This window comes from Neophocaena asiaeorientalis, unplaced genomic scaffold, assembly GCF_003031525.2.
Source record: "Neophocaena asiaeorientalis asiaeorientalis breed wild unplaced genomic scaffold, Neophocaena_asiaeorientalis_V1.1 scaffold46, whole genome shotgun sequence".
NCBI classification, from domain to species: domain Eukaryota; kingdom Metazoa; phylum Chordata; class Mammalia; order Artiodactyla; family Phocoenidae; genus Neophocaena; species Neophocaena asiaeorientalis.
The window spans coordinates 1,932,918-1,958,972 of NW_020175393.1; the positions used below are offsets into that span (position 1 = coordinate 1,932,918).

Sequence of the window (26,055 nt, forward strand, 5' to 3'; positions counted from 1 at the left end):
AAGTCCTGCTGGGGACTGGTCCCTCCTCTCCAGCTCTGGATCACGGAGCCTGCACACCTCTCCTCTGTACCACACCTCTCCTCTGTACCAGACCCAGCCTTCCCCACTTAACCCACTCATTCCCATAATTATGTTTCTTTGGGACCATCAGCATTTCTGGGCTGTTTGGCTCCCTGAGGGCTGTCTCCCCCATCCAACTGGTGGCCTCCTGAGGGCAGGGCCCGGATGCGCCCCCTCCCACCTGCCCCTTCTCAGAGCCCCAGGCAGGCTGGACTAGGCCAAGCCTCAGGGATGCCCGATGGGCCTAAGCCCCACCGAGAGCCCACCCTGGCCTGACCCTCGGCCTCCTCCTCCCCCTAGGAGGCCTTGAAGGGAGGGGAGCAGAGGGGGCAGCACCGCCTTGGAAGGAAGGTGATTCTCCCTGGAACCTAGAAGGGGGCTCCACAGATGTGGAGAACATGGGGAAAGTCCTGGGCTGAGCGTCAAACCCTTGAGTTCCATGCCAGACCCTCAGTCTAGGCCAGACCCTCAGTCTAGACTTGGGCCCCAGCACGGCGATCACTGTAGAGGGACATGGACCAGAGAGGGAACAAGGTGCCCAGGCCGGGGGTGCTATCAGAGGCCCCACTCCACTTCTACATCCAGCTTCTCCCCACCCCACCCCCACATATACTGCCCTGGAAGCTTCTGGAGGACGCTCTTGGACTGACACCCTAGTTTTGCCTGATTACCCTGGGGCACTGGGTAGAATCTATGCCGGGTGGCAGTCTCAGGGACCATTCTTCGAAAGCAAGATGATCAGTGTGGGACCTCCTTCCCCGCCCCTTCCCTTACACACACGTTTACTGAGCATACAATAGGCGCTGCACACGCACACAGTGTGTGTCACACAGACCCTCGGGAAGAACGGACCCCCAAGTGCAGCCCCCCCCCAGGAGTAGATGGGCTGACAGAGGAGCACTAACACGTGGCATGATTGAATGCCCCAGCCTCACCTCTCACACACGCCCACACCTAGTCCCCTCCTGCCCCCACCGGGTCCCTCCAAGCCCCGCCCCCCTGTCAGTTAGCGGAGGAGGTGGAAGGGGGTACAGGCCTGGGGGTGCGGCAGGAAGGAACAGCACAGGCAGCCCGGGCTCTAGCTGCTGCCTGTAGTCTCATTGTGTTACTGGCTCTATAATTCACCCCTGGCAGGGCCCAGCCCCTGAGCGGCTCTCGCTCCCTATCTCCCAATCTGCCACGGAAGCCAGCTGCTGTGAATGCACTCACACTTGCCCAGGACAGGCATCCTCACGACATGGGTGTGACGTGGACTCACATCCACGTGCGCCTAAACAGACAGTCCCACAAGACAAACAAGCTTGAATATGGAGGTGCAGGAGCACACACACACACACACACACACAGATAGAACAGACACGCAAAGGGCTGGGGGAATGGGGGAAGACACACACACACACACACACACACACACACAACCTGTGCAGTGCACCTGGCCCACCTGGCCACGCACCACACACTCATCACCGAGACAGTCACACATCATCCCAGCACCTGTGACCTGAAGACAGGACAGGCAGGAGGGGAGGGCTGTGGATGCTGGGAGCCCCGGAAGGCGATTTCTCAAGAGGTGAGTTTCCTGGCTGGAAGGGGAGGAGCGGCTCAGGTTATGGGATGGGGGGGTGGGGCTCAGGCATGAGGGATGTGAGCCAGAGGAGAGGCAGGGCAGAAATGGTACCCTCCTTAGGGGCTGCAGGACAGAGGACAGGGACAGAACATCCCCCTTACTTAGGGGAGTACCGGGGCTGATTTCTGGAACCTCCCACAGTGTCCTGGCCCCTCCCTGCCCAAGGACTCTCCAAGATCCCACCCGATGCCAGCCCAGGGAGCAGCCTCCACTGCCCCCAAGCCCTATGTCCCTATCAGCCATTTCCTCCTTCCCGCTAACTCCAGGCTCTCCAGCTTTAGGCTGAGCTGGGGGTCCCACCGCAGGACCCTCAGTGGATGTGGAGCCAGGGTGCAAAACCATGTGTTGACTTTTATTAGAAATGTTCTTGGTATAAAAAAATCATGCGCTACACATTGTCATCAATAACCATCAACAAACACCCAGGCACTGAACTCCGTGTCATCGGCAGGAGGGGCAGGCGGGTAGGACACATGGCAGACGGGCGGGGGTAGGTGGGCAAGCTGCGGGCCATGGGGACACACACAGAGGCCACCAGGAGGACGCAGCACTTTGCAAGACACTCGAGATTTGTTTTAGTTTTGGCTTTTTTGTGTTTTGATTTTTTTTTTTTTCTTTTTTCTCTTTTGTGACATGTGAGATTTGGTGAATTAGGAAAAGATGGCAGGGAGAGAGAACAAAGGTTGGATGTAAATGAAGGTGAGGAGGGGGCTGAGGACAGGAAACAAAAATGCACAAGAGGAGAAACCCGGGTGGAGCACAAGAGAAAAGACAGGAGAAAGCTGGAGACGGCAGAGAAAAGGCAGAGACAGAAAGAAAGAAGATACAGAAAAAGCAGACAGACACAGAGATACAGGTGATACAAAAGAGAGAAGAGAAAATAAAGACAGGGATGGAGACAGACTGAGAAGGTCACCAATAGGATGGAGAGAGACGAGGGAGAGAGAAAACCAGCGCGGGAGGCCTCCTGTGGTTTGGGGCTGGGAGGGGCTTTGGTCCAGGACACAGGGTCTTGGGGTGGCCTGAAGCTTCCCCGGCCCCTCATCCTCCTCCTGTCACCAGCCCGGCTTGCCCAGGCAACCCAGCAGTGACCGCTGGGGGCTGTGCTATCTTCAGCACCAAGCCACGTCCGTGGGTGCCCACGGGCAGTTAGGACATCAGCTGGGCCCCCCTGCAGCGGTGGGGGGGCCCTGACCCGATGCACCATCCACAAGGGTCTGTTCTACTCCTCCTGTGCGGCTCCGGTGGCCTAGCTAGATTGCATGGTTGGTGTAGGCGACGTAGGTCTGTTTGGTGGCCAGCGCTGGAAGGAGAGAGATGGGGGGAGAAGGAGTCAGGAACTGTCTTCTTCCAACGCCCCTTCCACAGGGGTGTGGCCCTGCCCACGCATCAAGTTCGGACCCCTGAACTGTGTGTGTCCCCATGGCCTGCAGCTTGCCCACCTACCCATCGCCAGACCGGAGCAGGGTCCCGCCCCGCCCCTCGCATCGCTTCCCCCAGACTCATCCCACCCACACCCACACCTGGGCTGCTGGCCGGGAGGGCCCTTCCCTCTTCACTTTGTCCCTCTAGGAGCACTGCCTCCCGACCCCAACCCTCTGTGAGTGTCACACCCCACGGAGTCCCTGCCACCTCCTGACTCCACCACACTTTAAGAGAATCGTTTTTATTTGTGATATACGGTCTTCAAGTATAATCAAGGGGGAGTTTTTCAGAAGTTCAACACACACTCTGGAAGAGCACGTGTGAAGAATATACGTAGATGGCAGCCTAGCGGAAGTGAGTGGAAAATAGGGACAGAGGAGATAAATAATGGAACCAGAGAGGGGTCTTGCGAGGCTAGAAACTGAGGCGTATGACTGATTCGGCCCTCTCCCCATGCCCAAGGGAAACGGAAGTCCTCCTGGGCCCCTCAGGCCTCCATGCAGCCATGTTTCCCATTGCTGGGTGTCCTGACTCGCCTCAGTCTTGAGCCTCTCTTATCTGCACCCAACACCCTGGCCCCTGCTCGTCCCCACTGGGACCAGGGTTGCCTCTCTGGGTGTCTCCCTTCCCCACCACAGCCAGGTGACAACGTCAGCTCCCCTGGGCAGCACGAGTGCCCCCACCTCCACCCCGCCGGGGTTCGCGCCTCACGGCAGCCTCGCAAGAAGGCCAGATAAGCAGCACCCCCATTTAACAATTGAGGAGCTGAGGCCAGAGGGGTGAGGAGTCCAGCCAGGTCCTGGTTTTTGTCCTGTCCTGCCAGGGTTCAGGGTCTCCCTCTGTGGCCTGGGGACAGCTCAGTGAGAGTAATTGAGGCTGGTCTGCTGGTGCTGGGAGAGAAGACTAGACGGGGGAAAGCCCTGGTGCCCTTGGCCATAAAACTGCCTTGACTCCATCAGGATCCTGACGGCTCAGAAAAGAGGGTACATCTGCCAGGTGCAGCCAGGGGTGTCTGCCTGGAGAAGGTGACATGGAGGGGAGCAGTGTGGTGGGCTGCATGCTGACCACCCCCAACCCTCTTTCCCCATTTTTCACTGCCAAGTTAAGGACCGCATTTCCCAGACTCCCTTGCAGCCCCACGTGCCCCTGTGTGACTACATTCCTGTTAATGACAAGTGTCAAGGGCTGTGTGCAGCTTCCACGTCATCTGATTAAAATAGACTGTTTCCCCTGTCCTTCCTCTCTTTTCCCTTCCAGGGCCAGAACAGACATATGAGGTCAACCAGCCTCGGCCATGATGATGAGGACAACCCTCTCGGAGCTGATGAAATGACAAAATGGAAGGAACCCGGGTCCCTCCCTGCACCTGCCCATCACCCATGCACTACGATATCAGAAAGAAACAAACATCTGTCTGATTTGAGCCACTCTGTCCTGGGGCCTCTCTGTCACACCAGCGTAACTAGAAGCCCATTCATACAGGTAGGACTGCTGTGTCACCCTCTCAGAGGGTCCCCCAATTGTGGGAAGAAGCAAAGTTGCCGGGGTGGGGTGAGCAGAGCGGACACCACGGGACCAGTGCGGAGGCATGAGGGTCAGAGTGCAGCTCAGCTAAAGGAAGAACTCTCTCCTGGCCTGAGCTGAGAGTGGAGTGGGTCGCTTCGTGTGGTAGGTGAGCTGAAATGTTCCCTGTCAGCAGAAATATTCAAGCGGAAGAGGAACAATCACTGGGCAGGGAAGTCTCACGCTTTAGGTGCCATCTGGACAGGTGCTACTGGAAGAAAATGGTGCCCATGACACACAAGACAGCATTAAGAACACAGCACAGCGCCTTACAGTTTGTGAAGAATGCCCATCTTCATTTCTAAAATGGCCCAGGTCCCTCCAGGATGCTGGAGGACCAAGAGGGGAGAAGGAGCACAGACCGGGCACCGTTAAGGAGGGGCCTGGGCTGGGGGGCACCAGGGGAAGAGAGCTGAGCGACAGGAGGCTGGGACCTGGGGGTGGCAGAAGGTGCTGAAAAGGAGGCGGAAGGTGGGAGGCCAGCGCAGATCAGCCTCTGGAGACCAGGGCCTCAGCCTCCCTCTGTGACTTCAAGCAGCTCCTCCCCTGCCCTGCGAGGCTGTGGTCTCCCTGCCAGTAGCAGGAGGGGAGTAGCCCTTTGTGCCTAGACTTCTTTTCCTGTGGGGCTTTGGCCACCCCCACCTCTCCACCCCACTCTCTCCCGCACCACCAGAAAAAGAGCCGGCAGCTGGCTCTGTGAATCAGGAGCCCGCAGGCCAGGCTGGTGAGAATCAATTCCCCAGGGCTCCATCACCCCTTGGGTGAACTGATAATTATTGAGTTTCTAAACCTGTAAACCTGTCAGCAGCTCCCGGCTCAGAGGTGAAGGAAAATCTCAGCAACAACAGCAGCAAAATCTCCACTGACTGCAGGGAAACAGGAGCCTGAGGGTGGCCATAGCGGCACCGAGAGCGGTAGGGACGAGAGAAAGTGGCGGGGAGGTGAGGGACAGCTGGGCCCCTCTTCTCCCTGAAACACCAGAGGTGCCTCCTCTAGAAAACCCAATCTGTAGGTTTCAGAACCTAGAAGCACATTGGGCCCTCAGCTATAAGCTAGGAGCCCCAGAGTCCTTCAGCAGAGCCTCAGCCTGACCGTCTGGAAAATGGGAGCAATGATTCTGCCCGGGGCCCCCAGGAGCCGGGAGGCTCAAAAGGAAGAGTTCTGGCCAAGAGTCAGGACACTTGAGGTCCAGCCCTGCCCTCACCGGTGTAGGGGATCTCAGCACCTGCCACGCAGCCTTTCTAACAAATTGAACCTCTCGGAGCCTCAACTCGCTCATGTAAGATGGGGTGATCATAAACCCTTAGCTGCTCTCAGCCACGGCATGGATAGAAATACTCTCTAAACCCTGCAAAATGGTAGGCGAAGGGGCAGGGCTGAATAACCATAGTGATGAGGACAGGATGGGGACAGCGACACTCCAGGGGCAGCCTCAGCATGGGGGGAGGGGGGAGGGTGTGGGCAGAGGGCCCCAATCCATCCCTCACCGATGACAGGCCCTGGCTGCTGGCTTTCAGTCCCCACCGCCTCAGATTACAATTAGTTGGGCAGCGGCAGGCACGAGCTGTCAGCCCCCATTTGTCGGCCCCATGTTTCCTTGCCTAATCTGCCTGCAATCGCGTCCCTGAATTATTTATTCTGTTGTTTGTTTAAAGATACGTGGCCTGCCAGGGACAGAGTGAAAAATGTCCCTGCTCCACGGGAGTGACACCTCCCCGCACCTCCCGCTCACACCCCCTCCATCTGGCTGTTCCCAGAGTTAATCACCCAGCTCCTGCCCAGCGCCTCCACGGCCCCTGTTGTCACCGAGCTGAGACGGTGGGGGCAAGGGGCACTAGCCTCTGGTCCTCAGTGCAGGGGGCCATGGGGAGGGGCAGCTCTCACCCTTCCCTCACAAGAAGCAGGGGCTGGGAAGGCTGGGTCTCCCCTCGCCATGCCTGCACACCCCTCCTTGTCCCCTGTCCCCAGGTGACCAGTCTGAGCAGAGGCAGAGGCAACAGTGTCAGTGAGGCAACATCAGCGCTCTCTGTGACAGCCCTGTCCCTGTGGTACCCTCTGGCCTGTCACAGCACAATGAGGGCCACCCTCTGGGGTCAGGGTGCTATCTCCTGTTAGATACCCATGGTCTCCAGAGGGCTGATGTCCCACTCAGTCTCATGAGCCCTGGAGCAGAGTAGGGCCTGGAGGGATGGGACCCAGCAAGGGCGAGTCTCCGTGGGAAGGAGGAAATCTAAGTCAGGAGCTTGGGGCAGGGAGTGGCGAGGGGTCCGTGCCTAGGATAGAAGGGCCTGGTCAGGGGCGGCAGTGGGGGTTTCTGCACATCTGCGTGGACGAGAAAGGCCAGAGATGGGGAGGCCCACAAAGACACTGCCCCTTCCCGTCGCAAGTAGAGGGCCCACCTGGCATCTGAAGGGAGCGCCAGGCTGTAGGTACAGGGAAGCTGGTGCTCTGGGAGGAAGAGCAGGACTGGAGAGAACCAGATGTCATCTGGTGGAGGGTGTGGCCAACAGAGTCATCAGGGGTGTCCATCAAAGGGGGGGTGGTGGTGCTGGAAGCCAGGTGCACTGCTCAGCACAGAGAGAGAGGGAGGCCATATGAAGTCAGGGTCAAGGGAAAGACACTGGGTGGGGCCAGCCAGTCACCACCTTGCTATGTGACTTCAGGAGAGTCACTCACCCTCTCTGGGCCTCAGCTGGGGATCCAGCCCAATCCGGGCCTCACAGGACTGCTGTGAAGATCACTCACAGGGGGAGAGTGCTCTGGGAAGTGAAAAATCCTGTTTGGATGTGGGAAGCTACTTTCCTCCTTTCCACGGCTGATATTCCTTCTACTCGTGGGAATGATGTTGAGAATGGAAGATGCTTCACCCAGAGCCCCAGCGCGGGGAGCCTGTAAGAGGGGCTGTCCCAGTCCAAACACACCTGCGAGGGGAGGTCTCCTGTTTCTCCCGATCTCTTGGTGGGTGACAAAGGGGCTCCTCTCTGGAGCCTATGTTCACCAATGTCCCTCCTGCTGCCACCAACAATGTCCACTTCTGGCCTTTCCCCCAGTACTAGAGGGAGAAAGCAGAGTGCTAACCCCAGGTGCCACCAGGATCTGAAACTCTCCTGGGGAGAGGGGCTCTTCTCCTCCTCCCCCACCAACGGAAGCCCCCCAAGACTATCAGAGAGCAGGGAGGCAGCAGGAGCTGCCATGTTAACCATTTGGACACTTACAGGGTGTCCAGGGAGGGAGTCAGGTGTGCAGTGGGGCAGGGTGACCATAGCAACCCCTCAACCCTGTCTACCTGGGAGCAACCAGAGGCCAGGCCCATGGAGGCCCAGCCCACAGTCTGGAGGCCTCGGTCTCTGCTCAGAGGCAGCGGGGATACCACCTGCTGCTGTGTGGCCTGGGTGAGTCCCTCACCTTTCTGAGCCTCCCTTTCCTCACCTGTAGCAGCAAATAATTAAAAATCACTGCTTTCAAGGTTGCTGTGAAAATGAAAACTGGTTCCCGGCAGGTGTGGCCCACAGTTGGGGTTCAAGAAATGGTCACCACTGTTACTGGTCCCCCAAGGCCTAACCTGCCCCTCACATGCCCTGCCCCTCTCTCCTCTCTGTCCCTTCTCGTCACACTGTGGGCTGGCTCCAGGGGGCACAGGAAAGTGAGCAAAGATGGTGGCCCTGCTCCCTCCTGTACACATCCCTCAACCACTGAGGGACCAAGTCCTGCACAGGCTTTGGGTCTGCCCCTCAGATGCTAAGAGTCCCACATCCTCCCCCAACCCTGTCAAAGCACAGCCCTCTACAGCTGAGGTCTCCTTGGACACCCCCCTGAGAACCACAGCTCTGCGGGCCCTCCTCCCGGCCCCAGCCCTTACTTACCCATCCCAGGGCCCGTATCCCGAGTCCCTATCTCTCAGGGCCCTGCCAGGGGGCGGCTGGGCAAAGCCAAGCCGAGGGGTTTCAACTGCTCTGGCACCAGGGCCACAGCTCCCAGGTTACCAAAGGGCCCCAGAGCAGTGGCCCTCCAGTCAATCCCTTCCCCAGGGAGACTGAAAGGGCACAGGCCCAGATGTGGACTCCAGGGCAGAGAAATCCCGACGTCTCAGGTCACTCTGCCTGAACCGAGGCCCCCCCAACACCCCCCCCCCCCCCGCCTCTCCCTAGGTAGACAGGGATCCCTGGAAAGGAGAGGCTAGAGTGGAGCAGGGGGTGTGTGGAGCGGGACCTGGAGAGACCCCATTACCCGGACAGAGTGGGGCAGAGGGGGCTAAGCTAGAGCCTCAAGCCTCTCCTCTGGGTGGGGACGGCTCACCTGCGGCCTCAGGGCTCTCCCAGTGCCCTCATTGGTCCAGACTTGGTGGGGGGGCGCTGACCTTCTCCAGGAAGGGGACGGGGCCTGGGCGGGCCCAGGGGGAGAGGGGCGGAGCCAGGCACTCACCTGGAGCTTCCAGGTTCTCGCAGAGCTCGGACTTGGCCTCACCGTTGGGCCGGAAGCTGCCCTTCTGCGTGAACTTGTTGGACATGGTGGCGGCGGTGACGACGGCTTTGAGGCTGCGCTTGCGCTTGGGCACGTTCTGCTCCGGGTGGAAGAGGATGATGTAGACCTTGGGCATGTAGAGCATCCCCAGGGACACCGAGGCGCTCAGACTCACCGAGACCGTCAGCGTCGTCGTCTGGATGTACAGCTGGGGGCGGGCCGGGGGCGGTGTCAGGGCGGGCTCCGCCCCGGCCTCTCGGGGGCCCTGTCTGAAGCCCACGCCCTAGACAGACACAGTGGGGTACAAACCCGGGGACCGCCCTGTGTCCCGCTGGCCTCGGGCAGAAGGGAGTTGTGGTATAGAGCTGGGACTTTAGACCAGAATCCCTGGATTCAGCCGGGCTCACCACTGTCACTGTGTGGTCTGGGACAAGTCACATCCTTGGGCCTCAGTTTCCTCGGGTATAATATGGGCGTGATAATTCTAGCCCTTTCCTCATAGGGCTGTTGTGAGTTTGAAATGACTTCATAAATGGCAAAAACATGTAAAATAATATTTGGCACATGGTCAGTGCACAGACGTGTTCACCACTGTTATGTGCTATTGGGTAGAGGCCCCTGGGGAGGGGCCCTCAGGGGACAGCTGACCCTCCTTGGGGGCAGCGCCCCCTGCACAGGGCTGGGAGTGAGATGAACATCTGTCGGTGCCTTGTAGTAATTCCCAGTGGCCATGGCACAGCCCCTCGACCAGGCCCCCCATTCAGTGACTGCCCCCCCACATGCCACCCTGTGCAGAGCAGGCCGCTGGCACAGGAGCTGTGGCCTGACGGTGATCCACCGACAGCAGCCCAGTCAAAGCTCATTTCACGCTCACTCACCAGCACTAACGTTGACAGATGTTTAGCAAAATGAAAGTCCATTAATCTGGGTGTCGGGTAATCCATTCTTCAATAGTGGGGCCTTCCAGGCAGGGCCCGACAATTCCCACCACCCTCGCCTGGGATGCCCTCCCCACCTCCTCCCTCCCTCCGGGTCCTCCAGGCCTCAGCTGCCCCTCTGGCCCCCTCAGCCAGGGTGGGGCCAGGGGAAGCCCAGGCTGTGGCCCCCAGGTCTGGGTATGGGAAAGCAGGAAATGCTCTGCCCCCAGATTTGCCGTTTCCGGGCCTGGGCCCCTCCCCTGGGGCCTGGCTAATGTACCACCTCCTCCAGGAAGCTCTCTCTGACTCTCAGCTCTAGCCAATCCCCCATGATAGCCTTCACTCCTTGCACCCAGCCCAGAAGTGGGGGACCGAGGTCTGGACTTGCCTCCTGAGGTCACAGGAGCCCTGAGCTCATCTGGAAGTCTCCCAAAAGGAGGGGCCGGGTCCTCCCATTCTCACATTCCTCCCCATCTCTCGCCCCTCTCATAAATACCTCATGACCTGGATCTGAAGGCCTTCATCCCAGCCACCCTTCCCCGGGTCTCCTTCGGGAGAGGGGCTGGAGAAGCTCTAGGGTCTGAGAGGAGAGAGGTGTGTGACACTGAGGAAGTCTCATCCCCTCTCTGGCCCTCAGTTTTCTCAACAGCACAATGGGATAATAGCACCTACCTCACCCAAACCATGAGGCTACCCAAGTGCAGACTGTGAGGCCACATGAAACTTACAGGGCACCAGAGCGGGGTGTGGGGGAAGGAGGCTGGGAGTGTAGAGAGGCTGTTTCATTTGCCACCATTCAGAAAATGTCACAGGCCTGGGGAAATGAGAGCTTGTTTCCTAGTGAGCACACACCCCTCTGTCCTCACACGCAACCCATACTCTCACCAACAGGCACAGTGCTGCCGCCTGGCATGTGGACCGGGAGAGGTCATGACAAGCCAGTAGGAGGGTGCTGGCCACCTCTCCCACCCCCTGGATGGCACTGGGGGCCAGGGCGGAAGGAGTGAAGGGGGACAGTCTCCAGAATATCATAACAGACCCTTGGAGAAGACAGTGGAAATCTGGGCTAAGCAAGAATGGGCTTGTTATCTGGGTCTTCACTATTGACTGGGGGTCCCGTGGGGACAAATGTGTCTCCCTCATTAGACTGGGGGTTTCCTGAGGGCAGGGGTGTCTCTCCTTTTGCACTGGGGGTTCTTGAGGATAAGGGTGTATTTCCAGGGCAGATATCCATCTTAGGTCTTTTGCCCCCAACTTGTTGATGGGAAGGAGGTATGGTTGGGCCAATATGGGGATGGTGGGACAGGGGTCAAGTACCCTCTCTGGGCAGAGTGAGGCCTGCAGTGGACACAGCCCTATATGGGGGTCGGGGGCTGGGTTCCAGATTTCACTCTGCCCTGACTCACTGAGGGATGCTGAGCCCCCTCCACTAACATAGGCAGAGTTCGCTCCACGGGCACGCACACTCTGTTTAACACCTTGCGGCCGCCAGCTTGAATACTGAATAATTTTTGAACAAGGGGCCTTCGTTTTCATTTGGCTCCTGTCCCTGAAAACTATGGAGCCAGCCCCGAGCACAGGCCTCGGTGTTCTGTTCTAATCTGCTTTTCAGCCTAGGAGCCTTTCTGCACACAAAATACAAGGAGGGGTGTAAAGAGATCAAACTTGGACAAAGCTGCCCCCCCGCCCCGCTGGGGCCCCTCCCCGCCAGCATGGGCCCTGGGGGCTCCTCTAGCCATGCTCAGGCTGGGGGCGGCTGGCCCTGTGCACAGAAGTGGGGCTGCGCACCCCCAGCCCCTCTCCTTGCCCCACGGTCTGGAGTTCTCACCCCACCACTGGCTCCAGCATTGTTCTGGGGCCACCCGGGGTGAAGGTGCATGTCATCACCAGGAGGTGGTAGTGTGTTAACCCTGTCAGAGAAGCAGCGGTCCTCTGGAACCTCTAGCCTACAGGAATGGGGCCCAGCCGCGGATGCAGGTCTCGCACGGATGCAGAGTAAGAGGCGGCTTCCAGGATGTGATTTTACCTTCTCTCTTCTTCCAGGATGTGATTTCACCTTCTCTCCCATCCACCCATCCTCCAGCCTGAACTGCCACCCTTCCTGCTCCCCTCTTTGACTTTGGTCAGGCCCTTGCTACACTCCGTCCTCTGCAAGGAATCCTGCCTTAGCCTCATGAGTCACCGCTCCCCAGAGCGAAGCCGGTTGTCAGAGCTGGGTTTGATGGAAGAGGACAGAGGTCACCTGGGGTGGGGCAAAAGGCAAAGAAAGGAGCTGCTGTGGAGGTGGACAATGAAGTTCCTGTTTTGTGCTCGGTCTGGTGGGGGGCACGGAGGAGTCCGCCTGCTTCGTGTTTCTGCCCAGGCTGACCCTGGTGGGTCCTGAGATCCTCAGTCTAACAAACCAGACACATGACCTTCCCCACAACCTGGCCGGCCTCTGAGGCCACGGCCCGCCCCAGCCTGGCTGAGCAGTTACCCCAACCAGTGGAGAGACGATACCCCAGTCAGCTCAGGGTAATGGCACGCGGCTACGCAGGGGAGCCCTGGAAATCCAGGCCCACGTGGGAGATCCGGCCACCTGCTCACCAGAGCAACATGGACAGCTTCACTCGGCGCTACCTGCAGCCTGAGGGACAGGCGGGGTTGCAAGTACGCGTGCGCACACACCAGGGCACGCATAGATGCTCACAAATCCACACTTACATACCCATGCGACTCTGCATTCACACACACACCCCTGAACTCACAGCCGCACACTCCTACCTGACTCAGATACACCTGGGCTCTCACACACACACACCCCTTCATGTACCTGGGTACACACACGTGTGCACACACACACATGCACTCAACACACCTGCACACATACCTGAACACACACATACACCTGTGCAGGCACACACCTACACTCAAACATCTGCACATACACTGCTGAGCACGCACACTTAATCTGCACACCCAAATACATCCTAGCAGCCATGAGCCCTCAGTGCACACCTGTCCATCCCCACTCAATCTGCACACACACACACACACACACACACACACACACACACACACACTAGCACCCAGGACCCGGCAGTCACTGGGGCTGTTTGTAGCTCAGACATGACACAGCACAGATAGAGCCCCAGGGTTGCCTGAGCCTCTAAGAAGCCTGGTGGTCTGAACTGGAGGGACTTCAGAGCTCCCCTCCCCACCCTCGCCTCATTCAGAAGCCCAGAGAAGGAGGGGGCGTATCCCATGTTGACGCCATCAGGGGCAGAGCTGGGTCTCAGGACCATACGCTGGTGTGGGCCAGCCTGCTTTGCGACCCTGGGCAGGTCCCTCGCCCTCTCTGGGCCTCAGAGGAGATCATCTCAGAGGCTCCTTTTCATAACCTGTACTGAGAGGAGCCTCCAAAAAGGGAGAAATCAGAGGCAGGTGGGGTGGCCTGGAGAGATGGGGGGAGGGTGCCGAGATGGGGGCTGGGCCCCAGCACCTGGAGGTGGGAGGGTCTGGTACCAGGATGACAGGGACTGTACTGGGAGCAGCGTGCTGGCAGACAGCCAGGGGAAGTTATGGGAAGGCAGAGCAAGGGCCTGAACCACCATGCTGTCGGCCACCTGGCTGTGCACCTTTACACCCTGAGGAGGCGAGGGAAGGGGCCTCCTCGGATTGTTGAGGGTAATGTCTCAAGCTGCCAGCTTCCTGGGGCGTGGGCGGCCTCCCCTGATGGCTCCATGGGCCCCCTGGGCGCTGCGGGGCATGCGGGCCTCTGCCTGCACCTGCCCTCAGTGGGGAAGGCCTCTCGCTGGCCTGCTGGGGGTGGAGACCCAGCCCACCGTGCGAGCTGTTCCTCAGTGGCGGTGGCTTTGGCTCAAGTGTGCAGGGTGGCCTGGAGCCAGGTATGGTCTCAGACCTCGGGGCGCTCACTGCCAGCCTCAAGGTCTGCTTCTCAGAACCCCCAGTCTGCTGGGTCACCACTGGAAGACAGGCCACAGGCCTCTCTGCACCAGACCCAAGGGATTTGGGGTGGAGGGCGGCAGCTCCTGCACTTGAGGAGCTGCTGGAGAAGGGGTGGGCACCTACCAAGGAAGGCCCAGCGGGAGAGGTGCCCCAGAGCTGCAGGGAGTGGTGTGGGCTTGGGAGGGGCTCCTGAGTCAGACAGAGTAGGTTCAAGTGGTCCAGCCATGCCTCCTACTGGCTGTGTGACCTTAGACAAGTCACTTCACCTCTCTGTGCCTCCACGTGCTCATCTGTAAACAGGGATGGTGAATCGACCCTAGCCCACTGTTGTGGTGTCTGCTGACCGCCAGGTGAAGTGCCTAACACAGGACAAGCAGCCCTCCGTGGTTGCTATGACTGCTGCCTCACTGAGGCCAAGCATCTCTACTGGAGCTCACACCCAGGCTCACTCTTTAAGTGCTGCCCACAGGATGGCGACTCCCCCAGGTACAGATCTAACCCAGCCCTCGGCACTGAACCCCAGACTCACACAGTCAACCACTGACTCAACAGCTGCACCTGGGTGTCTCACGGGCGTCCCAAACTCAGCACCTCCAGAGGACTTCCGGATCTCCGCCCCCTATAGGCTCCGCTGCCATCTCTACCCCGCCCCGCACCCCACCCCCACCCCAGTGCAGACACTCTTCCCTTCCCATCGCTCACACCAACGACTGTGGAGTCATCCTGACTCCCCCCTGCGCCTCTCATCCCACATGCACTCCATCGGAAACCCAGCCAGCCCCACCCCCTGACACAGCAGGAATCCCCCGCACCTCACCACTCCTGCTGCCAGCAGCTCCCTTCGGGATCATTACAACCACCTCCAGCAGAGCTCCACCCAGCAGCCAGAGGGATCCTTTTAAACCTATGTCCCAACGCATCACTCCCTGCTCAGAACCCCACCGTGGCTCACTTCTCACTCCCGGTAAAAGCCCACATCCTTCCCACAGCCTCTGGGTCCTACACCATCTGCTCTGTCTGCCCCTTGACCTCGTCCCCTCCACCCTCCTTCCCAGCCCCAGCCTCCTTACGGTGGGTAAACAGCTTTTACACCCCTCATGTTGTGTGACTGTTACAACACCTGTAAGGACTGCAGAGGAAGGGTCATGGCCCCAATCTGTTGATGAAGAGACTGAAGCAGGGAGGCCAGCTGGCTTGCCCAGGATCCCACAGTTAGACACAGAGCTGGGGTCCTCAGTCCCTCTGATTCTCCCTATCTCTGGCCTCTGACTTCAGTGACTCCCAATCCTTCAAGATAAAACCCCCCAGCACCCAGGCAGCACGGGGGCAGTGATGTGGGCAGAGTCCACGGGGCCCTTGGGGTGTATCTAGACCCTCAGGCCAGGCTGGCAGGATAGCCTGACAGAGCCCCCAAGAGGCAGCTCATCGGCAGCTCCAGCCAGTGGAGGGTGGACCCTCAGCTGATGCTGCCACGTATCCCCACCTGGCCTTCGGGGTGGCTTGGGGCCAGGGAGAGAGGGAGCGAGTGCCCAATACATCACCCACCTCGGGGACCCATGGGGATCCTGCAAGGGCAGAGAAGAGGGTGGAGAGAGGAGGAAGAAAAGAGGAGTGGACAGAAAGGAAGATGGGCTGAGTAGGGAGAGAGGTAAGGGAGAGTATAGAGAAGAATGGGGAATTCCCTGGCGGTCCAGTGGTTAGGACTCCACGCTCTCACTGCCGAGGGCCCGGGGTTTGATCCCTGGTCAGGGAACTAAGATCCCGCAAGCCACGTGGCGCAGCTAAAAACAAGAATGAAAGCGGGGGCAGCATCCCAGGCTGGCAGAGAGGAGAGGGGAAGGTGGGAAGGAGATGGGGAGGGGAAAAAGGTGGGGCGGGAGAGGCAGGGATGGAGAGATAGGGAAAGAGAGAGGAGAGGGAGAGAGGAGAGGCAGAGGGTAGAGAGAGGGTGGGAAGCAGCAGGAAGGAGAGAGATGAGGCAGCGGAAGGTGGTGGGGGGCGGAGAGAAACGCGAGAGGAGGCAGGAGAAGAGAAAGGGAGAGAGAGAGGAGAGAAACCCAGAACCTGGAGAGAAAACTGAGACAGAGAGAAGACAGAATGAGGCAGGAATGAAGGCACTTCCAGAGCAAGGTGAGAGGCCAGCTAGCCCCAGGAGGCTGCCCCCTGCTTGCCTCCCTCACCCACCCCACCCCCAGCCCCTGCCACTCACCTTGTCAGCCGACTGCGAGGTACCAAAGAAGATGGGGATAAAGGCAAGCCAGACGATGCAGGTGGTGTACATGGTGAAGCCGATGGGCTTGGCCTCATTGAAGGTCTCAGGCACTCCGCGCGTCTTGATGGCGTACACGGTGCACGTGACCATGAGCAGCATGCTGTAGCCCAGCAGGCAGATGAGCGACAGGTCCGAGATGTCACACTTGAGCACGCCCCTGGCGAAGCGGGGGTCGAGCGTCCGCTGGTCCTGGAAGTCCACCACCGAATGAGAGGGGTCCACTACAAACCACACGCAGATGCCCAGCAGCTGCAGGGAGATGAGGCTGAAGGTTATGGCCAGCTGCGAGGCGGGGCTGATGAAGCGCGGGGCGCTGACCGACCGCTTGCCCTGCTCGAAGATGCGATAGATGCGGTTGGTCTTGGTGAGCAGGGCCGCATAGCTGATGCTCATGCCGAGCCCCAGGAAGATCCGGCGCAGAGAGCAGGTACCCAGGTCAGGCTCGGCGATCATGAGGAAGGTGGTGGCGTAGCACAGGAAGATGCCCGCCAGCAGCACGTAGCTCAGCTCGCGGCCCGAGGCCTTGACGATGGGCGTGTCGTTGTAGCGCACGAAGGTGACCACCACGAAGAGCGTGGCAGCGATGCCCACCACAGCCAGGAAGAGGGGCAGCACGGCCCAGGGTGAGTCCCACTCAAGCTTGATGATGGGGATGGGCTGGCAGCCCGTGCGGTTCTCTGTGGGCCGCATGTCGTAGGGACATGTCTTGCAGGTGTAGCGGTCCACCTGGTACTGGTACCCCGTGCAGGGCTCGCAGTGCCAGCAGCAGGGCATGCCCTTCACCGTCTTCTTCCGCTCACCTGGCTGACAGGGCAGGCTGCAGATGGAGCGGGGCAGCTGCTGCCCGCTCCCTGGCCAGTGCATCCGCTCTATCTGGCAACAACAGTGCAGAGGAGAGGGCCTCAGGACATGCCGCCAAGTGCCCTGGACCGCCCCACTGGTGGCACCAATCTGAATCACTTAGTTAGTGATTTTAGTTAGATGGGTAAAATTCAGCTGCCCTAGGCCCTGCCAGGATCAGCTGAATCCAACAGCTGCATTTAAATAAGCTCCCCGGGGCAGGATCCAGACCCAGCTGACCACGGGGGATCCTGCTCGAATACAAAACTCCCAAGGGTCGTATGGAGAAACGCCCAGAGACCGGCAGTGACAACCTAGGGTCACATGGCAGAGTGGAGAGGACCCAGCAGTACCGACTCCCAGCCCCATGAGGCCTTGCTATGCAAAGTGGTCCCCAGACCGGCCACATCAGCATCACCCAGGAGCTTGTTGGAAATGGAAATTTTTGGTCCACCCCAGACCCACTGACACAGAATCTGAGTTTCAACAAGACCCCGCAGGTGACTCCTGTGTACCCTCAAGAAGAAACGTGCTACGGCTCAGCCCACCGGGCCTCCTCCAGGCGGCACAGGGACTTGGGTTCAGAAGAGAACAACGAATAAAGATTCAATCACAGGACCACTAATGTGTGCCCACAGGTTAGCGTTCCTTTGCATCTTGCTCTAAATGAGTGCTAGTCAGTTACATGTCTCTGAAGACACAACTGCTGCAAGCTAAGAGGCGATAGAAGCTGGCACGCCCTACTGAATGTGTCACAAAGTTCTGGAAAGTAAGCGAGAGCCCCATAGAGCTCCAGGCACGGGGCAAAGGGAACCTGACTACACTTGGGAGCCGTATTCAAAGCATCAGTTCTAAATAAGTGGCTCTGGGCTCCCCTGGTGGCGCAGTGGCTGGGAGTCCACCCGCCGATGCAGGGGACACGGGTTTGTGCCCCGGTCCGGGAGGATCCCACATGCCGCGGAGCGGCTGGACCCGTGAGCCATGGCCGCTGAGCCTGCGCGTCCGGAGCCCGTGCTCCACAGCAGGAGAGGCCACAATAGTGAGAGGCCCGCGTAACGCAAAAAAAAAAAAAACGTGGCTCTTAGGAGAGTTCATGCTTAGAGAACAGCAGGCCGTGCTCTTTGCCTTAAGACGTCGTCCTCCTCTGTCCAGACACAGCCCTCCCCTTCCTCACCTCTCTCCCCCCCGAACCCCTCCAAAACTTTGAGCCCCTGAACTCCAGCGTGACTTCATCTATCCAGAGTTCTTGCCCTGCCTTGCCTTGCAGCAGGCAAGAAGACCCCAGGCCAAGGGAAAGGGCAGGGGCAGGAATGGCAGCAGAAGCCCAGCCACCCTGTTCTTCTGTTTCAGGGTTGGGGAGCTCAGGGCCCTCTGAGGTCTAGGGTGGGGCATGGAAGGAAGCCCCAACTTGGCAGCAGCAAACCCGGGGGGCAGGGCTAGTCGGCGGCTGCCTCCCCTTGGCCTCCCCTCCCTGGGTTGGGGTGGCCTCTCTCTGCCGCCTAGCCCCCCGGGACCCCTCGCTGCCCTCCCGCCAGGTGCTTACTCTGAGGTGCAGGTGGTCAGTCCAGGAGCCGATGACCTTGTACTCGGCAGAGCCGTTGCGCAACTGGTACTGGTAGATGTCATAGCGCCCAGGTGCGTCTCCGTTCTCATTGAAGGTCACAGGGTTCCCCGCGATGCCTGCGGGGGCCCGTGGGGGTCACACGCTCAGGGCAGAGACACCTCTGTATGGAACCCCTTGGAAGCATCTGAAGAGACCCCCGCGCACTCCCACCCCATGGAGCCCCAGGACCCTTTCCCCAGGGTTGGGTGGTGCCCCCACCTGAGAAATTGACGCTGCGGATGTACTTGAGCAACTGGGTGCCGTCCACAGGGTCCATGCGCGGGCAGAGCCCCACGCGGCCCGGACACAGGTCTCGGTGCATGGCGTGCAGCGCGTGGCCCATGGCGTACACGGCGTCGATCACAAACTGCACCTTCCCCTCCTGCTCGTACGCCGAGTCCTGCCCAATGCGCTCACGGCCTGCAACGAAATATTCAAAGTGGGGGCGCCCATGAGGCCCACCATCCTCAGAGGTGTATGGTGGGAACCACAGCATACCTAGGTGTGCCCTGGGGCCCAGAGAGCCCACCTGGGCACACCTAGGTCTCCGGGTCCCTGGCCCAGTGCTCGCTCCATCACCCCAGGAGATGGTCTTGTGGAGGGCCCGGGGAATGGTCCTGAGGTCTGCTGCCCTCACTACTGTACCGCTGGACCCTGTGCCCTGAGGCCCCAGAACAGCCAGGGCAGGCTCCCTTGTCCCCATCGCCCTTGGAGGGCAGTGAGCCTGCGGGTCTCCCTGTGGCCGTGGTGCTTGCCTGCCCTCCCCCAGCCTGGCTTGGACCAAACACGGGAGCAGCTGGCCCTCACACAGGCAGGAGCTGTGACTGTCCATGAGGGCAGTGGTGCCCTACAGCAGCTCACCCATGGGTAGCCCCAGCACAGGGTATGGGTGGGGAAACTGAGGCCCAGAGAGGGTGAGAGATCTGCCACAGGTCCCTCAAGATTCAGGACACCAGATGCCCTCAATGACTTCCAGATGCCCCAGACACCAGAAGGCACCATCATCCCCATCCACTCCTCCCCCATGTCAGGGGCATCCCCCCATTAGCCACGGTGAGTGAGCTTTGCAAAATGGGGAACCCACCCCACTCACCCCCTTCTCACTGCAAACAGCAGTGGCTCCCTAGGGCACTGTGACCTCCCATCCTCACCCCCTGGGCTCTGGCCACACCCAACCCCTCTGCTCTGGGCCCTGGGCAAACTCTTTGGCTGCCGGAGGTCTCGATGTCCTCTGGGTAAAAAGATCATCCTCCTGCCTCACAGAAGTGCTGTGAGGCTTAAATGAGATGAGATAACAGAAAACACGCGGCATAGAGTAGCTGACTAAGCCACACTGTTATTATGTTTAAGTGGTCAGAATAGAGGGTTTCTAAGGTGGGCTACAGAGGTCCCGGGGCCAGAGCAGGCCAGGAAGGCTTTCTGGAGGAGGAGGAGCTCCTGGCCTGGGCCCTGGGTAATAATGATGATGAAGAATAAGGACTGCTAACTACTTCTTTTTTTTTTTTGTAACTTGCTCCTGTTTACTCTTTTTTTAATTTTAAATTTATTTTTGGCTGCATCGGGTCTTCGTGGCTACACATGGGCTTTCTCTAGTTGTGGCAAGCAGGGGCTACTCTTCGTTGCGGTGCACAGGCTTCTCACTGTGGTGGCTTCGCTTGCTGCAGAGCACGGGCTCTAGGCACGTGGGCTTTGGTAGTTGCAGCACGTGGGCTCAGTAGTTGCAGCATGCGGGCTAGAGCGCGTGGGCTTCAATAGTTGCAGCGTGTGGGCTCAGCAGTTGTGGCACATGGGCTCTAGGGTACATGGGCTTCAGTAGTTGTGGTACGCGGGCTCAGTAGTTGTGGCTCACAGGCTTAGTAGTTGTGAACTGCTAACTTCTATGGAGCATCCACTCTGTGTCGGGCACTCTTCTAAGCTCTTTATGTATATATTAAGTCATTGAATACTCAGAACAGTGCTACGAGGTGAGTAATTATTCCCATTATAGAGATGGAAAAACTGAGGCACAGAAAAGCTCACTGGCATTCCAGGACCACAAAGAGCTGGGTTTGACCAGGTGCTCCAGCTCCCAGCCTGTGTACCACACTACACCTGAGAGATTGTAAGAGCCTGACTGCAGGGGGACGGCAGGAAAGTGGGGGGCGGGATGGGGCAGGGGCTCTGAGGTGAGGAAACAGGGGCCGGAGGATGGCAGAGGAGAGGAAGGGAGAGTGCTAGGGAACCCCAGCTTCCCCTCCCACAGCCCCTGCATACAGCATGGCCTGCAGCCTCCTCCCTCAAGGCCAGGACAATGAAATTTACCCTCACACATACACACACACACACATACACACACACACACACACCCATGCCTCCCTGCTAGAGGGCCAGTGCTGCACCTTACAGAAGTAATTCCCCAGCGGCCAGCGGGGTGAATGGCTGCACCTGTGTCCCACCCCATGGGCCATAGGCCTGGGTGTCCCATGTCTGTCATGTGGGGGGTCAGGTTGAGGCCCCAGGGATCCACAGATCACCCCCTAGATTCCTTTATTTTCAGCCAATGTATGGTCACTGTGCCCTGCTGCCCAGGGCTCCCACGGAGCTGATGGCACATCTCATATCCTTGTCTTGGCCACCAAGACTCTGTGACCAAGGTCAGAAACTGACTCCAGTACCCCAACCTCAGGGTCAGAGATCAAAGGTCCCCAGTACACAGACTGGACAGTTTAGGGGCAGATGCCCAGTTGGCTCTGGGGGCACTGCTGGGTCCAGAGAGAGCCCACAGCTTTTACGGCGTGGCCTTGGGGCTGGAGACAGGGTAGTCTTCAAGGGGGCTCACCTGGCTCTCCCAGGGGTCAGCTAAGCCCCTGGCTACCCACTACACTTCATTCACACAAGACTGTCTGGGCTGAAACCCCAGCTCTATCCTGTACTCTAGCTGTGACCTTGGACCTGCCACCTCATCTATCGGGCTTCAGTTTCCTCATCTGCAAAATGAGGATAATGATGGTACTTACCTCATAGGTCGGGACAGGGTCCCTATGAGGATAAATGGGTTTATATTCACAGCGGGTCATAAAGAGGGGCCTGGTGCTTGCCAGGTGCTACAGAAGTTTGTTAAACACAAAGGTACAAAGAGTTCTAAGCCCTGCCTGCCTCGGAGCTCCTGGGACAGCAGAGCTTTGCTAACAGGCAAAGCTCTCTCTAGGCCACGGCACAAACAGAGATGGATGGACAGGAGAGGCAAGTTCTCCAGCCTCAGCAGCCTGCCCCCTTACTCAAGGCTACTGATCCCAGCTTCTGAGAGCCAGGAGAGAAGCGCAAGGGACGATCCTGTCCCCGAAGGGTGACAGAGGGGCCTGGGGCAGGGTTACATGCAAGGCCCCAGCCCCAGACCCCACCATCACCCCCGGCTCCCAGGTCCTGCCCTCTGTATCCCGCTGCTCCATGCTCCCAAAGCTCCCATCACACCCTCATTTCATATGGATGAGAGACTGAATTATTAACCAGGACAGATGGGGAGGCTGCAGCCACTGCAGAGAAGCAGCAGCTCTATCCCAAGGCCAAGGACACACCAGGCCAAGGGACCCTGGCTGAGCTGCCCTCAGCCCCCTCCTCTCCCTATCTTCCCAGGGGTGCCTCCTCAGTGGTCCAGCTGAAGCATCCATCCCTGGGCCACTCAGGTCCAGGACCACGTGCTCTCACTGGGGTCACGAAGCCACCTGCACCGGCACTGGGATACAGATGGCCCCACAGGAGGTCCTCACCAGGGGAGCCCACCTCTGCCTGGGGAGGCTCCCGCGGGAAGGGCTTTGGGGTCCTGTGGGCTGTGGGCTGTCAGCGGCCCTTGAGCACTGCCCCTTTGGGATCTCCACCCCAGAGTTGTCATGGTGCCAGCCATGGACTTCTAGAGACTTCCCAACACACTTTCACGTCCTTGACTTTTGTCTCAAGTCTGCCCCCAATTACAAATGAGATAACAGGCCAGTGAGGTGCCTTGCAAAGGGCCTTAATTTGAAAGGGAGCGGCGGGCCTTGAGTGTGACCACCACACACACACACGCCCCTCAAACTCCAAGGGCACTTCCCCTGAGCCCCACAGGAAGCAACAGTGACAAAGCCTAAGTGTGCTCCCTTTGGGGGAGGGGGAAGGGATCACAAACACAAGTCAAACAAGGTCAAGACATGCTGTGCTGAACGTCGGAAGCTGTGCCCATAACCAGTGCAGCTCTCCCACACCCTTGACTCTTCAGCAAATAACCCTGCAGCATGGCTGGTGCTTCCTCTTCCCCGAGCCTCTGGGACGTAGGCCAGACTGGCCCCCGTCACAGAGGAGGTAACTGAGATTTGCAGGTGGTCGAGTAAGGTACCCAGAGTCTTGAGGGAATCCTGGGCCCCAGCTGGTGTTCCTACCCACCTGGGGATTGGCCTGGCTGGTGAGTGGCTGGGATTTGAACCTGGATCTCTCTGGGTCCCAAAGAATTTCCGCCACCCTGAACTGTCTGCCTCCTTCTTCTCCCGCCATCCAGCCCCGACCTGCCTTCCCCCTTCTCTGGGGCTCAGGCCTTGCCCCAATTGTCTGGCCAGGCCTAACCAGGAGCTAAGGATCCCTGTCTCCAGGGCTGGAGGAGGCAGATGGCCATGGAGGGAAGCGGGGGTTCAGAGAATCCCCTTTCATGGGTGGTTGGGACCCCCAGGCCCAGACAGGGGAACCACAGTTCTGGCAGGAAACAAGACACACATTTCCGAGAGCTCCTAGAGGAGATAAATTCCAGACACATGGCAACAATGACAGCAGCAACAGTTTGAAGATGTCCTAATTGTGTCCCAAGGCACAGTGAGCCGGAGATGTGTTTGGCTCGGCCACGGATGACAGCCAGCCCCGGAACCATCGATCTGCAGGTTGTAAATTGTAATTGAAATGAGTTTTCAAAGTTGAAATAATCAGAGTTCCTCCCTGTCTCCCTGCTCACCTCTCCACAACTACTCACCCCACCCAGCCACAATCCTCCTGCGTTCTAGGCTCATGTGTACACACACACACACTCCCTCACATAAAGGTACACAAAATCAGCCACATATACACTCCCATATTTTCACATCTACACATATAAAGTAGCAACACACAAACCTGCATGCATTTATATACATCCCTATACACGCATCTATGTTCAAACATCTAGAAACATAAGTGTCCATATAAACACATACTCTATATATTGGGTTGACCAAAAGTTCGTTTGGGCTTTTCTTAAAAGATTTTTTTGACGTGGACCATTTTTAAAGTCTTTATCGAATTTGTTACAATATTGCTTCTGTTTTTATGTTTTGGTTTTTTGGCGCGAGGCACGTGGGGTCTTAGCTCCCCGACCAGGGATCGAACCTACACCCCCTGCACTGGAAGGCGAAGTCTTAACCACTGGCCCATCAGGGAAGCCCCTCGTTTGGGTTCTCGTAACATCTTACGAAAACCCGAACAAACTTTTTGGCCAAACCAATACATAGCTACACAAGAGCATGACACTCCTACAAGCACGTGGTCATTCAGATTCACCGTCGGCTGAGAAGCCCCACGAGCAGGTCCTGACAAGGATATGAGTGCAAGTGTTTCATCTGGGAGGTGATGGCCGGAAGCACAAATTGGGGGTGAGGAAGTGAGGCAGAGACGGGAAGGGATGGGAAGACACTAACGCCAGGTGTGAGGCTCAACCCCGTGGGGGGCTCTAGAAAACTGTGTGGCCTATGCCTCAGGGCTGCCCCATCTGAGGGGATAAATAGCCCCACTCCCACCAGTCTCAGGCTGCAGACTGCTCCCGGGGACATTAACTCCATTGGCAAAGCAGGGCTGGGGAGCGCCGAGGGGACCTGGGGCACCACACCCACAGGTTCAAGTCCACACGTGTAATCGGCGTAGGTGTGTGGACATGGCACACACATCTACACACATATAAACTTCCACCTACATACAAATGCACAAACATACACACTGGTTTTCATCCCTTGTGCAAATTTCCAGGGAGCAGGATAAGAGGGTCCTGGGATGCCCCACCCCCAGGGAGAGCTGTAGTGTGTGGTTCTGCCCTGGACCAGCCATATGACCCTGGTCAAGTAAAATTTACATCCCCCAGATGTAAATCCAGGGTAATAACACTTACCTTGAGGGGCCACTGAGAGGATTCAAGGAGGTGCAGACGTAAAACACGTAGCATCATGCCTTATACGTAGTGCTCTCTAAGCCTCCGTTTTCCTCTCCTCCCTAACACTTCCCCGCGGAAAACTCCCCACCCCTGGAGGCCTCCACCCCAGCCCTGGGCCGCCCCTCCATCCTGTCTACAGCCCAGCACGTGCTGGGTCTTCCCAGACCTCCAAAAGATGAGCGTGGGGTGTCCACCCCATGGACAGGGGCCCAGGTCAGCTCACCCACTGACACTCAGATGGGGGAGGAAGCTGCCACCTGTGTTCCCGGCCAGTCCCCCTCTTTCCTGACTCTGCCTGTGGTCGAGCCATTCTCCTCGTCACCTCCCTGGAACACGCAGGTCTTTCTGAGGGTCCCCGAGTCCTGCTCCGGAGGCCAGGCTCCACCACCCCGGCATCCCCAGAAGTCACAGAGCAGGCTCCCCCTCCTTGTCTGGAGTCACACCCTTGTTCTTCAGCCCCATTCATACCATGGTGTCTGCCAGTCCCTCCCCTTGAACTTTCAACCTCCATCAAGCCACCTGCTTTCCATGTAGGGCACCTCTAAACAACTCAGCCTGGTGCCCCCACCCCTAGATCTGTTCCGCCAAACTCCACCACAGCTCTCTGCCAACTCCTGTCCTGGGGAACCCTGAGCCAGCCCGTGTCTTGGGGGGTTAGGGGTGGGGGCCCATAACGGTCACCCCCTCGGGGGCGGGGAGGTGAAGGGTCTTGCCCAGCAGTGGGGGCAGGGAGTGGTGGCTCCTGACTCTCTTCCAGGTGCTCTCTTTCTGGCCCTCAGTGGTGGTACAGCCCAGGGCTCCCCGAACTTGAGCCAGCCTCAGGCCCCTTTTGAAGGAAAACAATTCTGTCCCAGGATGATCCTAGGATGAATGTGGGGATGAAAATACTGACATCAGAGGCTGAAGCCCTGGCAGTGACAGCTACTTCCAACTGCAAATGATCACGGGAGCAGAGAAGTTGTCTTTGCAATCTGTAAAGACCGCTTTCAGAAGGCCATCGAATGAAAATGCCAAGTTCAAGAATCATCATGGAACTCCTAGGGCGCTGAGAGTCTGACCTCAAGAACATATCCCCAGGTGTCCACAGACCCTAACTCAAGAAACAGGACGTGGACGTCCAGCCAGATGGGAGCAGCTTGACACCCCACCCTCCATTCAGCCTCT

General features: G+C 58.4%; 1 protein-coding gene across 4 annotated transcripts in view; it reads right to left on the reverse strand.

The window, feature by feature from the left end:
* Positions 1-2,069: 2,069 nt before the first annotated feature.
* Positions 2,070-26,055, reverse strand: part of GRM4 (glutamate metabotropic receptor 4) — a 97,462-nt gene continuing 73,476 nt past the window's right edge. For 3 of the 4 annotated variants that reach the window (XM_024766122.1, XM_024766121.1, XM_024766124.1), the window contains 5 exons: positions 18,936-19,136; positions 18,657-18,793; positions 16,211-17,146; positions 9,098-9,344; positions 2,070-2,990 (listed from right to left, as the gene is read on the reverse strand). In XM_024766122.1, the coding sequence (XP_024621890.1) occupies positions 2,941-2,990; positions 9,098-9,344; positions 16,211-17,146; positions 18,657-18,793; positions 18,936-19,136 (1,571 nt within the window). In that variant the 3' untranslated portion in view covers positions 2,070-2,940. Of the gene's footprint in view, positions 2,991-7,596; positions 7,728-9,097; positions 9,345-16,210; positions 17,147-18,656; positions 18,794-18,935; positions 19,137-26,055 lie in introns of all 4 variants that reach the window. The other variant, XM_024766120.1, reaches the window with a different exon arrangement.